The sequence below is a fragment of the Leuciscus leuciscus genome (assembly GCF_965113295.1).
Source record: "Leuciscus leuciscus genome assembly, chromosome: 4".
In the NCBI taxonomy this organism is placed as follows: domain Eukaryota; kingdom Metazoa; phylum Chordata; class Actinopteri; order Cypriniformes; family Leuciscidae; genus Leuciscus; species Leuciscus leuciscus.
The window spans coordinates 4,937,033-4,957,919 of NC_138728.1; the positions used below are offsets into that span (position 1 = coordinate 4,937,033).

General features: G+C 38.0%; 1 protein-coding gene across 8 annotated transcripts in view; it reads right to left on the minus strand.

Annotated features, from left to right (window-relative positions):
• Positions 1-16,888: 16,888 nt before the first annotated feature.
• Positions 16,889-20,887, minus strand: part of foxp2 (forkhead box P2) — a 147,283-nt gene continuing 143,284 nt past the window's right edge. For all 8 annotated transcript variants that reach the window (XM_082168394.1, XM_082168398.1, XM_082168393.1 and 5 more), the window contains one exon: positions 16,889-20,415. In XM_082168394.1, the coding sequence (XP_082024520.1) occupies positions 20,271-20,415 (145 nt within the window). In that variant the 3' untranslated portion in view covers positions 16,889-20,270. The remainder of the gene's footprint in view (positions 20,416-20,887) is intronic.

Consider the following 20,887-nt stretch of genomic DNA (forward strand, 5'->3'; position numbering starts at 1 on the left):
ATGTTGTTTCAGTCGTGCTAAGTCAAGGGACATTATCAGGGCAGCGCAAAGGTGGCACGGGTAAATAAACTCATTAAAACAACAGGCCTCGTGATTAACGATGTGTAATTGCTTTGATAGAAATGAAAACAAACATCATTTATAGCACGGCGAGAGAGAGAGAGAGAGGCCGAGAACAGTGGGGCGGCTTATATACGCTAATGCACATCTGGAAGGAACTGTTCAACCTCTGAAATATGCAGGTATAATCAGTAGCAAATGTCCACACCGACATGTTTCAAGTTCATAAATATGTATCTCTCAAATAAAAGGAATGTTGTTTTCTCTGGGCCTGGGAGTTATTAGGTAACTAATAACATATTTTGAAGTAAAAGGCCATCGCAGTGTCTGCTGGGAAGACTGGAGCGTGCAGTCGCGCAGCCGTACACGTGAACAGCTGCAAAATAACTTGTGATCAAAGTACTAAGCCATATGCAGCCAATCTGACCCAGTTGACATTTCACTAACAACCTAAAATATATGTCAAATTATCCAGTCTGTCGCAATACCGCAGGTTTGCTTTTAAGGACGTGGGTGTTCATGTATATTTAAAGAGAGAAATCTTGGAAAGGAAGACTACACTTTCTGTAAAGTCTGTAAAGAAATCAAAAACCATCCCTTTTACTTTCTTAATACACATTCCTGACCTTACTGCACCAGATTTATCAGTGCACATTATCGCATTTAACATTTATACTTTATCTAAGTCATTTATTTGAGCAAGTTCATGCAGAATCGAACCCATGACCTTGGTGGTACTATAGTAATGTGCTACTGTCTGATGTCTGAGTTACGGGAACGCTATACTTCAAAATGTTAATCAAAAACTCTCAACTTATGCAGCTTTACTTCACACAATGATATTTTGCACTGCTTTTCCATTGTTTTTCTGTGTAAGCATCTCATGTCTTTTGTAGTGTCTCGCTCATGACGCGGCGCTCAAGTTAAAAGAACATAAAAAAAAACCCACTGCCCTGTGACCGTGTTTTTAAATGCAAAAATGTGTTCTGTGAATAGTCCCTACGACTAGAAAAATGCTCTATGCACATAAGCAAATGTGAATACTTGGAGAACACATCACAAGCGTTCTCTCACTTTGCATATATTTAGTGCAATAAACTATGCATTATGCATTATTATGGTAGTAACAAACCTTGTTTATCAATCCTTTATTAAACACCACAATTCACATAACAAATGCAAAAAAAAAATATGAAAGGAAAAACAGTAATTAGAGAAGTAAACATGAACACAGAGTATAAAATATGTCAATAATTCCAAAGCTACGAGTACGGAAGTCTCTAGGATGTATAAATATTCAAGCCCAGGCCTTTTACTTTGTTTGTTTTTGCTTCTGACATCATCATCCCTGCGCCACTCTACTGTTTGAGCTATAGCAATGTAAATGCCTCATATGTTTTCTGATTCACCTTATATCTCTGTACATTATTATTATAATCTATAAGGCACTTGTTTATTGGTGTGATAATATTATTGTTCTAATCTCAGTTGTTTATTGTGACTCACAGATGTGGATTTAACATAAACATTAGCTGGTATCACGAGTTGCGTACAGGCAGGGGGTGTGCGGCATGTATTCCAGGCATACGTGCCGCCCCATATTCACACTGTTCTGTAAGTAAGCCACCTCACGCTGAGCATACATACCCTTGAGTCCTGTTAACGCACCCCGGGGTAACCGCAAATCAGTCGGGACACACACGCTCATGCACGCGCGCTCCGGAGAGAAGCCTCCATGCATTATTGAAATACAGAGAGAGAACACTAGCATTTCCACCCACTCTGATTAATTTAATGCTCTCCCTAAGTCCAAGATTAGGCTCTGGCATAGGTCGTTATTAAATATTGAAAATACGAAAGTGCAGGAATATTCAATTCTTTTTTTTTAAATCAGAGTTTTAATTTACCTCATGTGGCGGCAGCCTCGGTCACCTGCCGAGAGAGAATCCACACCGCAACACCACACGCATGAAGCCGGGTTTGGCGAGGCCGTTCCAATTTATGGAACGGGAGTCAAATATTTATCCAGTTGATGAGGCAAACGCAGCGTGCCGCACTGACAATAATTAAAATCCGGCCCAGACAAAGGTGAACACCTGATCATTTCTAATAGTGTGTGTCTTCGTGTGGTCAGGCCTGGCTGCTGATTTCAGGAGCTGCCTACTAGATGTGTGAAGCAGTCTGAAGTGTATTTACAATACGGTAAACACAGCATGTTGGGCCCGACATTTGTCAGAGCGAATGTTTCTGTGTGGTTCGCCGTTATTAAACTGTTTAGATCACGTCGTACGGGCTATTTTAAAAACTCAAGTCACCCACTTCAGAGCAGAGCTTTGGAGCGACTGAGTAAGAGGAGGACAGCTCTTTCATCTTATTGCTCTTTTAATTTCCTCTCCTCCTCTTCAGAATGTGAAGAACAGCTTTGACTTCAGGACAGCTGGTGGACTGGTGCTGTATGTGTGAAGAGAGAAAACCTGTAGGACGTTAAGATTTTGTAGCTTTGTAACTTCATAATCTGCCAACTGTCTCACAAAATAGAAGGGGATAATAAGTAAGCTCATTTCTCTACTCATGTTTTGTTCACTATGTGCCCTTAAAAAGAAATCAATCAATCAATCAATCAATCAACCAACCAACCAACCAACCAATCAACCAATCAATCAATCAATCAATCAATCAAGTCTCTTGAAAGACAGACAGACCAGCCTGATCTCACGGCAATTCGTACGAATTCTACGAGGTGGCTAATTCGTACGAATTCATACGACCTCACTCGTACGAATTAGTACAATTTTTGTTAAATCGTACATATTTTACGAATTGCCCAATTCGTATGAATTCATAAATGACCTACCCCTGACCCCGCCCCTAAACCTACCCATCACGTGGGTTTAGACAAATCGTACAAATTCGTACGAGTGAGGTCGTACGAATTCGTACGAATTAGCCACCTTTTAATCATTCGTACGAATTCGTACGAATTGGTTGTGAGATAGCGTTGCACATCTGTCTGTTCTGCATGTGTGTGGTACTTACCTAAGTCTTGCTGAGAGACCCTGCTTTCATTAACCGAGAATCACAGTCTGACGCTTGTGTCTGCTACTCAAACCCTCTGAGAACAAAACTAAATCAATAAGACACCACATTGCTCTCACTCATATCATATACATCATATATGACAAAAATACATCTATAATTCAGAAATTATACTGTAATTCAAAAAAACAATACAGTGTTTTTATAAAAACACTGTATTGTTTTTTTGAATTACAGTAATGAGATTTTTTATGTTATGTTATTTTAATAATGAAAAATCTTAATTGGTTCTAAAAATAGATATGACATTTGTATTTCCTTTGATTTCTGAAATATTCCTCAATCTGGATGGATAATTGTGAGTGTTTCTTCTTCAGATAAACATTTGAAACATCAGGCTGTGTGTCTTAAATATATTTCTGAACTTTTTGGTGTCGTACAGTTAAACATGTCCTTCTAAATGTCATATCTAAGCCAGGGACTAGCCGCATCATGGCATGGCACGAGAGATGCGTGTTAAAATGAGGATTCCACAAATCACAGATCAAAGTTGTCTAATTATGTAAATCATGAATTCTCCAAATGTCAGCATTAGGAAAGAGGATTAGGATTTGCTATGGTAAATGATAAATTACCTATCAAGCAGACGAATCAACAAAAAAATGCTGCTATTTGGTCTCCACAGTTGGAGAGAGGTGGGTAACTTATCAAATAAACACAATGAAATGTTATTTAATCAGTTTAATGGTGGAAAAGCAAATACCATCAGTCAAAAGAAAGGGGTTCTGTTAACATTTGAGAAAGATACCAACAAAACACGGACAAAGCCTGTGAAATCTTAACCACAAAGAGTTCTCAGGAATAGATGCTCTACCTTCAAACAGAAGCTACACACATGACAGTACAGCTGTTGAGATGTTATCAGATGTGTGCGGTCTTGATGACAGTGGGATGTGAAGTTGGAGACACATTCTCCACAGATGGCATCAGCAGCCAAGAATCTGACTCATTTTCCCATGTTTCTCTGAAAGACAGGCCAGCCTGCAGACACGGAGCGCTGGGATTATGAGGCCATAATGCATGTTCATTGATTTCTTGTATCGATGTCCAGCCAACAACAAATAAAACACAATCACATAACACAATCATGACTGCTTACCATGACACTAGGCTCTGTCAAATTTATGAGGGCATATGATACCACCCTTTTAGAATGAGTGTGTGTGTGTGTGTGTGTGTGTGTGTGTGTGTGTGTTATGTTTTAGAGTCAACTGATCATGTTTATGAAATCTATTTAGAGCAAGTTACTTCAGGGGTCAATAGGCATAAATAAATGTAATTTTCATATGTTATACTGTCTGTTTGGCACAAACACGTGCATTTTGAAGGTTACAATATCAAACTTGAACAGGTAAATTAATACTAAACAACAACTAATTAATGCAAATACAGTTGACTCGAATTGGTGAATAATTTTTGTGATTCGGTTTATTTACATGCACCATCTGAATGAATTTGACTTTTCAAATCTACATAACGGATATATTCCCCAATAGCTCAACAGAAGTCTGTACTTTAGCGTTAGCAGACCCGGGCCTGTGTGATTGCACATGGTCTGTCTGTTGTAAAATTCCTGAGATTCACTGTAGCATCATGCATAAAAAACCTCCCTGTTGCCTGCAGGTCTGTGGTGTTACTCACCTCCACGCAAAACACACCGGAATAAACTTGAGACAGAACAAAACATTTGATATTACACCCCATTTGCATATCATTAGCAGAGCAGGGACCACCACCCCCTATGGGTTACTCGCTTATAAATATATTTAAATATATAAATATCATGAATACATTAATTGATATTGCCCTCACATCCTCGAAAATGCATTGCCATCATTGTATAACTATTTCTCCCGGGAATAAAATGACATATTTGCAGAATCTCAGACACATACACACACAAAAAGCACTGAACAAGATGCTGTTGGTGTGTTTTTCTACTTTTATCATCCTCATGCTGGAGTCGGACTTAAAGCACACTACTTTTTCTATTTTTGCGGTTCACAGGACAGAGCGATTACATCAGCATCTTCAAGCCTGAAGACGTGAGCATGGCTCGGGGCGAACACCTGGCTGTGGTTACAGCGGTGTTTGAAGGGCAAAGCCTGTATGTGTGTGTAGCGGAGAGATACACAGACACTCTGATGAACTCCCTCACAACCTCAGAGAAGCCCTCAGAAACTCTTATCACATTCGATTAATATTACAACCCTTCAGTTATGAGACAAGAGGCCACCCAAGTTTCCCATAAGGCTTCTGGTTTAGCGCTGCTGGCCTGTGTCTCGCTGTGTGTGTCTGAGGAGCGAGAGTGAGATGTGTCACCCTTCCTGTTTCAGATTCAACCGCTGCCTGCGCAATATCCTGGAGATTTAACAACAAGTCAACAGTGACCGTAAGAGATAAAAATTAATCAAATACTTAAAAAAAAAAATTTAAGTAGCCTACAGGATTCGTCGGTGAACATTATTATTGCAAAACATTTTAAAATAATAATATAAATCAATATTGCACAATATTTACATACAAATATTATTGCTTAAAGATTTAACAAAACATAATGGTTTTATGTTCATGTTTTGATGTCTTTTATTTTGAAGTTCTCATAGTCATGTTTCCCGTCATGTGATTCCCTTGCCCCTCATGTGATCTAGTCATGTGCTTCCTTTTTTGTGCTGATTGGTTCATTGTTTGATTACTCACAGTGCATCTTGTTAATCATTAGTACATGTATTTATAGCTCTCTCACTTCCTTTGTCTTTTGTCCAGCTTTGTTTGATGTAACCCACTTTTGCTGAGTCGTGGACTGTTTATGGTGCATTTATTTATTTATTTATAAAATTTATTTATAAACTTTTATTTATTTATAAACATTTATTTATAAACATTAATTTATGAAAAATATTTATAAACATTGATTTATAAATAAACTTTTTTAATTTATAAATATGTATTAATAAAAAATAAAAATTAAAAAAAATAATAAATAAAAAAAAGACATTTTTGGATGTTGACTTCCCCTGGTTGCTATATGCATTTATTGTATGGAAAAAAAACACATTGTTTCCAGTGCAATTCCATGGAAGAAAGTCATTTGGAAGTAAATGAGTTTTCATTTTTGGGCAAACTTCTCCTTTAAAGACAGCTTATAGGAACACTTTCTTGTAAGTGACAAGTTTGTTGACCCCTGTGTGACCTCACTATCTAAGCCTGTCATGTGACCGTGATTCATCCAATCCCCTGCCCTCTTTCGTTGTTACTTGTTGCTAGCGCATTGCTGCCGAGCTCCACTTAGCCAATTAACAGTAAAATAAAGCCAACAGATTTGAGCTGATAAATCTTTAATGGTACGAGGGATTTTACACAAATGCACACTTGACAGTGCTAATTTAAAATAAATACTGAGCTTGATTAAAAATTCCCCCGGCTGATGGAAGATAAATGTTTAAATAATTTATCAGATTTAATTGACATGACTGTGATGATGTAAACAGAAATGTTTTGATGTTCTTAATGTATTTTGACACCATGGCTTCTTGGGCTGAATCCAAGAGAGAAACACAGAAAAAAAAAAGTGAGAAAGCCGGGAAAGCGGTGAAGGGACATTTGTGTGTATGCATGCAAATGTGTGTGTGTGTGTGTGTGTGTGTCTAGCTGTCTGTTCATAAGATGGCTATGCACTGTGTAAATGAACTTTTTCTCATCTGTATTTACATATTACAGAGTTTGAGTATAAGCTGTACCGTTGGGCATTTTATAATGAGTTATTATGAGAAAAAAGATGAAAGGATAGAGAGAAGACAAACGAGGAAATGAGGGTAAATGAGATGAAATGAGAAGAGATGAGAATTGCATTCCTGTGTAGCTCAAAGAGTAAAGCATGGTGCTTGCAATGCCAAGGTTATAGGTTCGATTCCCAGGGAACATATAAAATGTAAACTTTAAATGCACTATAAGTTTATTTGGATAAAAGTGCCTGCTAAATGCATAAATGTAAAAAAAAAAGAAAAAAAAAGAGAGGAGAAGCGAGAATGAGAGGAGAAACTGATGACCCCAAAGAAATTCTCTTTAGGTTACGTCTACATTAATCCAGATATATTTGAAAATGGCATCCTCATCCACACTGAAACTCTCTTACATGCACATGCATAAAATGCATTCATAATAAAGTTCTCACGCTATTCTATACAGGCCCCAGGCAGTCTGGGCCGGATCTGGGCCGACACTATGTTGATCATTTTATTAGCAAAATATTTCCCCACTCATTGGTGCATCCAGGATTCACTCAAAGTAAATCGAAAACACAATTGCCCTCATGCTTTAATGCAGGACAGACATTTTCTCTCATCTTTACAGGAATGTAAAATGAAGATTGTACAAAACTCAACACTACGAACACTACTATGAAAATGAACAGTATACGTGCAAAAATGGCGGTATTACCAGTTATACGTATCTATGGATACTATGTGTGTCATGACTAAGCATGAATCATTCATTTCGAATGCCTTCATTTTCTCAGTTCACACTAGCGTGAAAATGGTATTTTCAAATTTACACAATTGGGAGAACTTCAAAAAGCATAAAACCTCCATCTCAGAATGGACGGAAGGCCAAAACATAGAGAAAAATATGCATTTTCAAATGTATTAATGTAGACGTAGCCTTAAACACCCCTAACAGAAATATGTTCTAAGAATGTTCTGCTAACGTTCCCATTACGTTATGAAAATGTTCTCTGAATGTTCAAAACGTCCAGTGGTTAAAATGTTTTTTTCTTCTCTTGGTTATGCGAACGTTCCGCAAACATTATGGGAACGTAACTTTTGAACGTTCACTGAACATTTTGAAACAAGTAGTAACATTTAAAATGTTAGACGAACATACAATTAAAACATTTCAGAAAAAAAGTTTCACACTGTAAAAAATTATTTACATGATTTATCACAAATTTTTATTTAAGATAATTCATGTGGTTCAGATAACAATATTTTGAGTTTCTATTTATTAAACCAATCTCCATTGTATTTTAATTTCAATGAACTTAAAATTTTAAGGCAGCCAGGGAACTTACTTTTTTAAGTTAAACCAACAATAACTTTTAACAGTGCATAAGACCAGATAACTTTCAATGAACCTTCTATTAATGGAAGAACGTTTATTGGTAACTTTGAGAGAACGTTCAGAGAAGGTTCCCTGTTAGCTGGGACAACACAAACTCTGAGCGTGCTTCATGCAGGCAAACGGTCTCCAGCTTGAACCCTGGACAACCGACACTAAACAAACATGTAAATCCAGTGAGCACATCTACTCACCGTCATCCAGCAGGGCAGGCCACGAGGGACACCAAACTTCCTGAGACGCCGTGGCCGTGGCATGTCCATCCCAGATAAGACTCATCAGAATGCCGATGGAACGGCTGCCGATATCCGCCAAGCAAACATCTCATCTATAAACAAACACTCTCACTCACCACTATAAATGAATACATCAAAATTTGATGGAGCGGCCATGTTGCAGATCCACGACCCACGGCGAGACATGCCATGATACAATGTATACCAGCATACATGAATAGCAAACAAGAGGCTCGCGTTCGCCAGACTCTGTTGACTGAATTTTTAAAGATGTTTTTTGGGCTTTAACACATGCAGGTGTGACAGGGAAGCACGGAGGCATACACACCAACCCAAGCGTTCTGACCTGGTAAACAGAGAAGATGTGAGGGGTGGAGCACAAAATCTCACTTTCAAAGCCATGTGAATCACACTGAGTTTACTGAGAACGCAGCGTTTTCGTACACAGCACCAGAGTCTGCTTTGTGCTGACATTACAACGCAAGACAGTTTATTGTGCCCCGTCGTCCCGCACATCAAAGGCAGACGATGCCTTTAAATGAAGTCGCCCAAGTGGCGGAGCGTTTTATTAACTTCCAATCAATAAACATGCAGTCGGGGCGAGAGGTAATCAGGAAACACTGCCAAATAAGCTGACAATGAATCAAAGCCTCCGCTCGCAGGCAACAGCTAAATCCTAACAAGCAGTTTATTACCGGTAGCTGTTACTGACATTAGTCAAAACCAAGAAAGATAAAATAGAATAAGGAATGTGATGCTGGGAAAGCGCCCACGGGCTGCGGGTTCCTCGCATGCTTTTGATAACTGCACGCCTCCTCTTTGATATGATAACAAATATAAATTGTTTAAAAACATCAAATGTGTGGGAAGTCAAGGCCCGACTTCTGTGAAACACTACGGTAAACTCAAGGTGCTGGAAGTTCTGCTGTATGGGTCTATTAGCGGCTTATCTGCTAAAGTTTGCTTGTGTTTACCAATGCTACACTCTCTCTCTCTCAAACCAGTCAATCAGCTTTTTAATGCTTAACATTTTCTGAGAAAAGCCTGATTTCCGCCCTCCCACAAAAGCTGCTCCCATGATGCTGTGCTGTGGGCTGCAGCTATAGGACGTTGTAGGGTATTCTGGTCAATGCTACGGCATGCTTGGTGGTTTAAATGCTTAAGTTGCAGGGGTTTGATCAAAGTCCAGAAGTTCTCTGTACATTCTGGCATAATGTATCAGAATCTGTGCTGGTGCGTCAGACAGTGTGAAGATCTGGTAAAACTCACTCCAGCTTTAACCTCAGGCGGAGGGGCAGCTTGAAATACAGCCTGCTCTTGTTCAGGGGTTTGTTGTTTCAATCCTGGGATAAACTCAAGCAGGAGTTATTAAAGGCTTGTATGGTGGATGGTGTGTGTGTGTGTGTGTGAGAGAGAGAGAGAGAGAGAGAGAGGGAGAGATCCATATGCCTCTGGTATACTAAGAAGATGCTACTGAGAAGAAAAAAAATCTCATCCAAATAATTTTCTTGCCCCACAGGCAGTTACATGCAAATAAGAGATCAAAAGCGTGTTGGATGAAAAAAAAAAAGGCAGATTGGTGTGAATATCATCAGGCAGCGGACTACATGCACTGGAGAAAAATGATGCTGATGCTCACTGACCAGGTACAGAGAGAGAGAGAGAGAGAGAGAGAGAGAGCTCCTCACATGAAACCACAGCATCTTTGATCAGGACACACACTCATACACGGGCACCACATTTCCTCCATGTAGGTTCAGCATCCCAAAGTAAGGATGTGAGATTGTAAAGGATAGATGTACAGTTCTTTGCTGTTGATGGGTTATATACATATAGCACGCACACACACACACACACACACACACACACACACACACACACACACACACACACACACACACACACACACACACACACACACACACACACACATATACTCTCTGTTTCATTACACCTTCCAAAACTTGTTTGGATATTTGAACATCATCATGCTGAAGAGAGGACAGAAGTTAAAAAGAATTTTCACAATATTACATACAAGACAATACATAGCATCCAGTCAGAATGGGGGGAAAAAAAGGTGCAAGTATTTGTAATTTCATTCTCTAGTTAAAGCATCCATCCACAGCATCCGTTTCAATCACACAATTACAAATGCACTGACTGAGGTCTACTAAGACAAACCTAAAGAAATATTTTTTTTATTTTTTAGAATAAAACAATATATATTATGAATTAGGCTATTTGTACAATTAAGATACATTCAGAGAATCTCATTTATTATATGATTTATTATATTATCACCACTTTAAATGTTTGCAGTGATGTCTGCTGATGACCTTGACCAGAGGTCACTATAAACTCTATTACAGCATCTTTAGTGGAGTTCCTATTATTTGCATATTTAACATCCGTTAAATATTTACACATTTAAATGGCCAAATATATATGAAAACTACAAATGATAAAAACTATTTTATTCAGCTCCAGAAGAAATGTGATTAATAGTGCTCTAAGAGTATTTTTAATTGAAAGATTTCGGCATGTATAATTTAATAAGATGTACATTTGAAATCTTATTAATGTGATGTTCTAGGGCACAGGCAAACCCTGTGTATGCACTGAGACACCCGGAAAAAAGCGAGTTAATTTCGCTGGAGAAAAGATATTTGCTTTAATCTCTGAGGAGTCATGCCATTTAAATCCTGCAGTCATGGCGCGTGAATGCCAGCTATCCGGAGCAGCGCGAGAGGGTTCATCTGGCCGGATTACACACACACACACACACACACACACACACACACACACACACTGGTCAGCAGAAGCATTGGACAAAAAAAGGAAGGCTTTTCCATTCAACATAAACCTTTAATCCATCTCCTCCTGTCTTTTTCACCCTCTCGTTCCACGCCTCATTATTGCCAATCATCTGAACGCGAGTGCCCACTGTCACCTGCTCTGTAATCTGATTACTTCATGCCAGAATTAGTATGTATATTTAATGCAGGATTTTCTCTTCTCAATCTTGATGAATGCAGTGACGAGGAGCGCGCGCGCCCGCCAGCGCCATGCTAATAAATGACAGCTGATTTATGCATCTGTATTCTTTTATTTATAAAAAAATAGCAAGCCGTCCGATATTCCGATATTAATAATACAAGTGGATCCACTTTGATTAGGCCAGCGCGGCGAGCTGTGCATATTCAGCATTACAATTAAATCTTCTGATGTGAAATAGGAATGACACGCTAATGAAGCGAGCCAGCGAGCCTGAACCAAGACTGTCCAACATCATTATGGGATATCTTAGATGAAGAGTAATTACGCGCGGAACACTGAAATGTCATTAAAAATCTTCAGTAAGTGATTTAACCCACTATTCCTCACTAATGCCAGACTGTTTTTTCTCCTAGTTCCCCCTCCACTCCAGGCCGAGGCCGAACAGAAAGTTCATCTTCAGAAGTTGATGAAAAGGGGGGAAAAAAAATAAAAGAAATGCATGGACTTAAGAGAGTGATACAATCGAGTGTCCTAATTAAATTTTAATTCGGTGCGTCAGTACTCTATACTGGTGGTACGTAATTGAAATCATTCTTTAATAAATTCTGATGAATTGGCAATTAGGTCGTGACCTGTTTCCCGAGGTCGGCCTGAAACTGATAGAGCTGCAGGTCCGAGAGCAATATTACTCAAGCATTTTTTATATAGGCTATCAAATCTCATATTTTGATTTGGGCAAGTGTTCATTTCATTCATAAATGTTCATTTATTTGATTAGACAGTTCATCTGATTTCATTTTGATTTGACACCAGTGTCTATGAATTATACCTAATCTAGCCTATGTCAAATTAAAATTATTATTATTTAGAATTTTTAAAACATAATGTTCCATGGGGATTATCTGTTATCTTTTGAATAATAATAAAAAAATACATATTTTTTTTAAAATACAAAACATAATTTATGATCCAGGAAATTTATTAATTTATTAATATATTAATTAATATATTTATTATATACATGTTTTATATGTTTATATAGCCTATATATGTATATGTGTGTAAGTATACAGTATGTATGTATGTGTGTGTGTGTGTATGTATGTGTGTATATGTACAGTATATATGTCTATATGTGTGTGTGTGTGTGTGTGTGTGTGTGTGTGTGTGTGTGTATAGGCCTATATATATATATGTATACAGTATATATATATATATGTGTGTGTGTGTGTGTGTGTGTGCATGTATGTATGTGTGTGTGTGTGTAATCTGTATATATATATATATATATATATATATATATACAAATATAAATTATAAAAAATATAAATTATAAATTATCATTTTGATTTGATGTTAATACTATCAAACAATAATAATAGTTTTATTAATAGTATATAATATAATAGTAATTTACAATAACAATTTTAATTTATTTGATAATACAAAATAAAATTAAATAATTTAAAAAAGTATTTTATGTAAAATAACATAATTTAAATGAGTATAGAATATGTATCTGATAGAAATCCCCAATATGTAAAAAAATAGGAAAATGTATCAATGTCAGCAAGTATTTATGCTGTATATATTAAGATTATGAAAAATCTTTACTTGGAAGTCTAAAAAATGTACCTTACAAATTCACCTGCTTATGTAAATCACTTTGAATTATCATTGCAAATTATTGTGCTATATAAATACACTTCTCTCTCTTTGATGTTATAGATCATACAGCTGAGCTCTCTTAATTTCATCAATGTTTGTTGTTAACCCCTTACATTAAAATACATTTCATCATGCATAAACACCCATCACGCAAACACATTTTTTTTATCCTATTTATACCATAAACAATTCTTGCATTTTAATTCAAATGGTCGTCTGCATCTTTAAGTGGCTCAGTGATCTGTGATATAATGTGTCAGTGGTTTTTGTGGCGGTGCAGAAAAGCAAATCAGTAATGGGGACATTCAGGAGACAGGGTGTACACCAGCAACCCTGAGGAGGAGAGACAGAGGGAGACAGATAGACAGAGAGAGAGAGAGAGAGAGAGGGAGCTGTCCAACCCAAACGTGCCTTGCAGCCATGCAATTATTTTTTGCAGTGTGTTCCAATATCAACTCGAGAGCAATGCAAATTATTTAAGACACACTTTTTTTAGGAGCTGCAATTATAATAATGATGATCTCAATTAGCGTTGCCATCGCCTCAGACTATTTAGCAGGCGATTCTGCAGCCGCAGGCGAGTCCCCAGTGGAGATCAGGAACACAGTGTCAGGCCTGAGTGGAGAGGGACACTTTTGGCCTCTCAATCTCTAAACCCAATGGGTTTTTTTCCTTCAAAATAGCACATCATTATTGACGCCTTTTGCTGAGCGACAACAAAATTAGGCTGTTGTTTGTATACACACTGCATATAAAAGATGCAGTCGACTATCATGCACGATCATTTCAACAGGCCTATCAGTTTGTAGAAAAATCATGTGTAATGCATTTAAAATGGAAGTCAATGGGGCTTTGCATTGGGATTAAATACACACTGTTTTGAAAGTACAGCTCTGCAAGAATCACAAATTTGTTAACATTATGATAAAATCCCTTTCCGATAGGCTACATGTCGGTCTAAAGTTATATCACAGTTATCAACTTCTTTTTACAATTTTAACTTAGTAAACAGTAACTTTTTGCATGTACATGTTCATCCGCCTAGAAAAATAGTACTAAAAGGGAAGACCTGAACAGTTTAAAGCTTGTATAATGACATTTTTTTTGGTACAGAATAATTAGGCCAAATACAAAAACTAGGTGTAGAAGCAAGTTGCACTCAAAAATTACAAAGAAACTGCACTGACTTTGAATTTTGAGGTAGAAAGACTAATGCTTTTAAACCCTGCAGAATGTCTTGCCCCATAGACTTCCAGTCTTAAGTGCTTCACTGTAAACATGATTTTTGCTTGTTTAAGGAATGAGGGACACATGTATTTGTTTATTCTGACAATTCATATATTCTGACTTATAATAAATCCCGAAAACATTAAAGGGGCAATATTTCGCAAACCCCTTTTTTATTAGCGACACTGGTGGCCATTAAATAAACTGCAGGCAGGAACTGATTGCTCGTGTTCACACTCGTGCACATGTAAAGAGCCTGAATGCGATTCGAGAATTAGAAAAAAGGCCTATTTAAAAAATCATCTGATCATAGCGGTGCGGATATGTTTGCACCAGACTGAAATTCACCATCATCATGTCGACAGATGAGGTAATTAAAATTACACTGTTATGATAGTTTGATAAGAATGTAAGACTATATGGCTACGTTAGAATGTAGTTTGAATTACTCCCTTTTCTTTGCATGACACATTAATATTACACTTACAGTAGAATAGCTCTTTCGGCATTATCCTGAACAGCATTAATTCCATGTGTTATAGAACGGAAGAGAGGCTCTCGGGAGCGCGCGTTAACGTCACATCCTTTTGATTTTCCCGGCTAAAACGCCCCGAGTTCTTCACATCAAAATCAGTCTACAGGCTTTCATAGACAACCTAGGAAGAAGGGAAGGTCTCGTGTTTTAAGTTTTGGTAATCTGTTCAGACATTGGCAATAAAAAAAGCGATTAATTCATAAGAATTATTATATATACCCCCTTTAAAGAGTACATGCAATTGTCATTAGTAGACTATTGCACCAGTGGATGTTTATGACAAGACCTCTACCTAAAGAACTAAATTTATGCTGACCTATTTCAGCTCTTTCAGTTCATGTGGAACAGGCTTGCACCACTATCCCATTCTTTTATTCATTGCTCTGTAAATAACTCCGCTTTATGAAAAGCAGCGAATGTGACTCACGGATACCTCTAACCACAAGCCATTATTATTTCATGGCCTTTGAAAGAGGGGTCTGTAATGTGGCTCACACTTTAATGTCTGCGCTCGCTCTGATGTTGTGTGGTACACAGCGGCCCTTGTTGCACGTCGTGTGCCATCCCTCACTTGAATTCACAAACACTTCCAAGTGCATAAAAAGCACAGTAGAATAGCGTCCTGAGAGGTTCTGCAACGTGGAAACAGCCGGAGTAACTGCAGCAAACTGGGCGCAGGGGGGCGTTTTGATTGGGCGAAGCCTAAAAAAATCCAGATTCTTCTCAGTGACCAGTGGAGAACCTGCTAAAAGACATATTCTCAGGCGTCTGGTAGCTCAGTCTTTGTGGTAAAGTCGAATCCCTTCAGAGTAAAAAGCCAGTAACGGAGCGGCCCATCAGTCAGGCTAAAACTGTCATGCATGAAAATGAGCGACGGGGTCACACCAGGGACTTGGGCTCAATCACGGCCCGCCTGAGCACCTGCCCGTGACTTTGACAAGTTTGCTATAAGAATTTGACAATTTCTTGCAAATTTGTGGTCAACGCATTTCAATTTCAAAGGCAGAAATGAGGTTAAATCACATCTGTCTGCGCTGACCTCAAATAAAACGTGCCGTTTCCTTGGGAAAAGGGTTCATTTGTTTGATCAGAATAAAACCAGGATAAGAATAAGATAATTTAACACCCACAAGCATGCTTTTCTTAAAGGCACAGCGTGCAATTTTTTACAATCTTAAGATTTTTTATCTTGAGCTAAATTAAAATGCAGAGACCATTGAAAGTTTGACATCCGTTGGATTAAACATTGATCTGTATGTATTAGAGTCCTGAAACAGCAAGATTGGCTCAACAGATAAGCGCGAGTTTGGGGCGTGACTATCTGTTTTAAAACAATCAACTTTTGTTTGCTTCTAAAAGTCAATAACAAAGAATCTCAGCGAATCGACTACATGCAGGCTACGCAGAAGGCCCAGCTCTATGCATTATTTCTTGCAAATAAACCGATCCTCTACATCGTGCTTTCAGTGTTCATGTAAACACGTAACACACGCTGCAACTCAACTAGGGGCCTCAGATCGAAAGAAAGCAGCAAAAATGCATGGAAGATGTGCCGTTTCCCCCACAGAGGCCCGACTGCATCCCAAATAGCCTTTTCAAGTTAGCTGTGCCAGGCCACGCTCTCTCTCCTCAGATCAAAGCCGGGGACGGAGAACACGGGCCGAGTCCATTACGAGCACCTCATCTAAACAACACTCGAGGTGCCGGGAGCCGGAACAAAGCCGTGTAAGTCCGCTATTAAAGTTTTATTGTTTTTCTTTTTCCCCGCCTCTCTTTTCAGAGATGTTTTTGAGTTCCTGCGACAAATTCCTCCACGTTGCATAAAAGCATAATGCAGCCCCATTTCCACAGGCTGCGTCTTTGTAGAATAAAAGATATATGTGTACAAAAAAAAAAAGAAGAAGAAAAAAAGTAAGAACTCCCTGATGTTGGAGGTAGACAGTTGCTTTTCAAATCCTAGTTTTGGTCCTTTATTTTATTCAGCAGTGAAAAGCCATGAATACAGAAAATAATAACGGCCGTTACAGTTCTCAATCGTGACCTCTACTCTCGCAGAAATCCGTAACATATGGACACAGTACACGGTAATGAAAAGTATCAAAAATGAGTCTCGATTCGAAGGAAACGAAACCAAACTGAAAGGCAAAAACAACCAAAAGGTATTCACCAATTACATAAACATGTTTTTTTTTGTTTTGTTTTTTTGCTACAGTCCCAATTTACTGTATACATAGGGGATCATATTCCCGGAGAATGATAGTTATTAGAAAGGATACATGACTCAACTGCCTGACGTAATGCTTCAGAACGTATGCACAGAGGTACAAGCAATAAATACACACATTAGGAAAAGCCTTACAGCTACGCAACGCAGATGCAGGAAAAGCAGGTTTGCTATTCTTAGCAAGCAATGAGAGAACAGTAAAAATTCATGAAATTCAAGAAAGAAAAAGAAAAGAAAAAACACTTAGCTTTTTAGCTTAGAAAAAAATGTCTGGTAAATTCATGGGTCCACCAACATTTTTTTTTTGTATCTTTTTACATAATATGCACAATTATCAAAATACAGACAAAATCATCCCAGAAAAAAACCCAGACAATCCTAAAATCTATTGGAGGAGATTGCCGATCTGGAGGTTCTTCTGGTATTATGTGCAAGCAACTATTTTAGACATTTTTTTAAAATGTTTTTACAAAACCCATGCAAACTCTACAGGAAATATGCATTCTGTGGCTGAGAGTTTCTTTTGTCCATCATCATCATCATCATCATCATCATCATCTCCCCCCGGAAACAGAATAGCTGAGGTATGCACACTTTATGCAATTAGTCCATCAACATCATCATCATGACGCTTTATTATATGTGTTAATTAATTCTTATTTCCAGTCCACCAAATGAATTTAGACATGCATTTTTTAATAACACAATATCCCCTTACAGGTTATTTTTACATATTCATTCTACAAATGTCTGAGGACAAACTAGTTCAATGCAAACCTTCCACATCTGCCTTTGGGAATGTAAACTGGCGCTTTTGGCGAAGTCCTGCGTGAATTAGGCGGAAAAATGTGTCGGTGGCGTTCTAACGACTCGTGCAATCTGCCATTTTTTCATGTTGTGAAGAGGTAGAAGCCTTTTTTGGATAAGTGGGAGAACCCTTTTTGTATCTTCTTATTCAAAGACGCTGCGTCCTTTTATTTGGTGCCATAAAATTATTATGAATGTCATCTTCAAGTCAATTTGCTGACTCCAGCAAAGGATAAGGGAAACGCTTTGTTCCTGGATCCAGCTCCGCTGTCTTATTATTAGTGTGTGTGTGTGTGTGTGTGTGTGTGTGTGTGCTAAACTAGCAGCCAACTCCTCGGTTTGGCACGAAACGGGAACAACTGCACAGTATGTTTCACACAGACAGATACAAACTTTGACATTATCGGTTACAACACAAAGCAGTTATCCGTTTCAAATGGGTTTTCTGCATTAGAGAACAATCAAAGAAAGTGAAAGAAGAAAAGGAAACAGGCTTTGCGTTATTTTCATCTGCTGTATAAGAAGAGGCAGAAATCTGTATAACTTTGGTTTGACTGAAAAAGAAACTTTTAACTTTAAAGCAACAACCGCTTTTCCTCGATGACATCAGCAACGTTCGAATAAAAGCGAGCGATCACTTCTTGTTCCACCTCAAATAACGGGTTGCTACTTATACACCACAGATGGTCTAACCACAAACCTTCCCATGATCCAACACTAGGTGTGTCTGTATAGCCATGAATTATACAATGAGTCTGAATCAATGGAGCAAAGCAAACGTCCTCTTCCTGTCATGGCTCTGTTATTTGCTTTTACAATATAACCAAGCCACATCATTTCATATCGACTTGAAATCATGACTTTTTTGGCTTCACTAGATATCTTAAAGTTTGGTTATTATATTTTCGGTTTCGGCTCTGAAGAAATTGACGGATATAAGACATGACACGCTGGACAGTCACAATGAACAGTACATTTCACTAGTAAAAACGATGACAAGATGGCTTACGCAAATAATAATAATAATAATAAAGGAATACAAAAGTAAATAATAAAAAAACTTTTTTTTTTTTCTGCACTTCCACATAGTTATTTTGGTCATGATCCATTTATAGCTGCTCTCTGGACCTCATGACGGTAGTTGAATGGTCTTCCCCGTTTCGAGCGACATCACGAGGCCAGAGCGAGAGCTCCGTCTGTCGATCGAATTACATCTTTATCTTTGTACAGGGCTAAAGGAGACAATCCCAGAGGTTATTCGAAGGTAGTTAGTGGAAAAAAAATCAAAAAAACTTCTCTTTGTACTAGTTAAAGTCACAGAAGACTGACCAAAGAGTCTGGCGGCTTCTGTCTAAGCTATTGGCCGTTGATAGTGTTGGCTTTGGTTTCTAGCTGTTGCCTGTGACTCTTTGCAGGTAGACAAAGCTTTAGAACAAGGAGGTAAAGAGACTAGAAGAATATGCAGAAACGCATCTTTTTCTTGCGTGTTTTTCCTGTCCGCGGTCGAGTTGCACCTGAATCACATTTCACGTTTTCAGCAGAAACAGAGCTAGTGAGACTCGAGACCTACTTTTGTTTGTGTACTTGTTTTTGGACGGCTGCAACAGTCTTGATACCACGGTTGTGTTATTGACGTGACTTTAGGAAATGCCATTTACAGTTGGTGGTGCCGCAAACATGACTTGAAATGAACATAAGCTTAGTCGCAGGAGGAACAAAATGACAACAATGAAAAAAAAAAAAGAACAACAACAAAAAAACTGCTTTTTTTTCTTTTTTTTTTAAACATTTTGTCGACATACAGGCAGTGACACTAATTTTTGATACTACTCATGTGCAAAAAATAACAGAGCAACAACTTGAATTGAACCAGCAATTGCATCTAACACCGACGACTACTGTGGCTTGGATATTCACAAACTTAAAACTTCTTTTTTTTGGCAGTATATGTGGCCGTTGGCTTTCTACAGAACGGACTCGCTCCCGTTTCGCTTCTGTCTTTTTCGGTCCATGAGCCTCGTGTTCGTTGTGTGAGGTGGCCAAGCTGATTCGAATGAAGTCTTGTCCTTTTGTTCTTCCTTTTATGTTTGTTTTTAAAAAGCAGACGTCTCATGTCTGTCCATCTGTGGTCCCTAAAGATCTGCGGTATAGATTTTCTTCGGGCCAGTCTCCAGATGCATGCTAAATAAATACTCCCGCCTGCTGCGTCCAGTCTTTTTGCTTTTGCGGTGGTTGTGTATTAGTTGAGGGGCGGGGCCTGAAAGGGGCAGAACCACTGCAGAGGGGCGGGGCAAAATAGTCATTCCAGGTCCTCCGATAGGTTGCCCTCCTCAAGCTCCCGGTCATCATCCAGCTCAGGACTGTGATTGGCTGTGGTCACCAATGACATCGGACAGTCCTCGTCGTCCATGTTTAGTGGCTCCTCCTTGACGTGAATTGGATGCCTGCGTAAAAGACAGAAAGAAGTTCTGGTCAAATATGAATTCAAAAGATTTTTATTATTATTATTATTTTTAAATATTATTACAATTTAAAATGTTTCTATTTTTATATTTTTTAAAGTAATTTATTCCTGTGATGCAAAGCTGAATTTTTAGCAGTCATTACTTAAGTCTTGATTATCACATGATTATTTTTTTCCAGTTTTTGATGAATCGTCAGATCAAAAGAAAAGCATTTATTTGAAATATATATATATATTGGAACATAAAAGTCTTTACAGTCACTTTTGATCCATTTTTTTTTTTTGTGATTATGATTTTTTATTTTCAATCAACACATACAGAAAGAGCACTTTTGATCAATTTAATGTGTATTTTCTGAATAAAGGTTTTTAGGTGAAAAACATTTTTACAGATCCGTAGTCCATATAATCATAATAATAAAGGTAATCATGATCTTATATGACCATTTAAG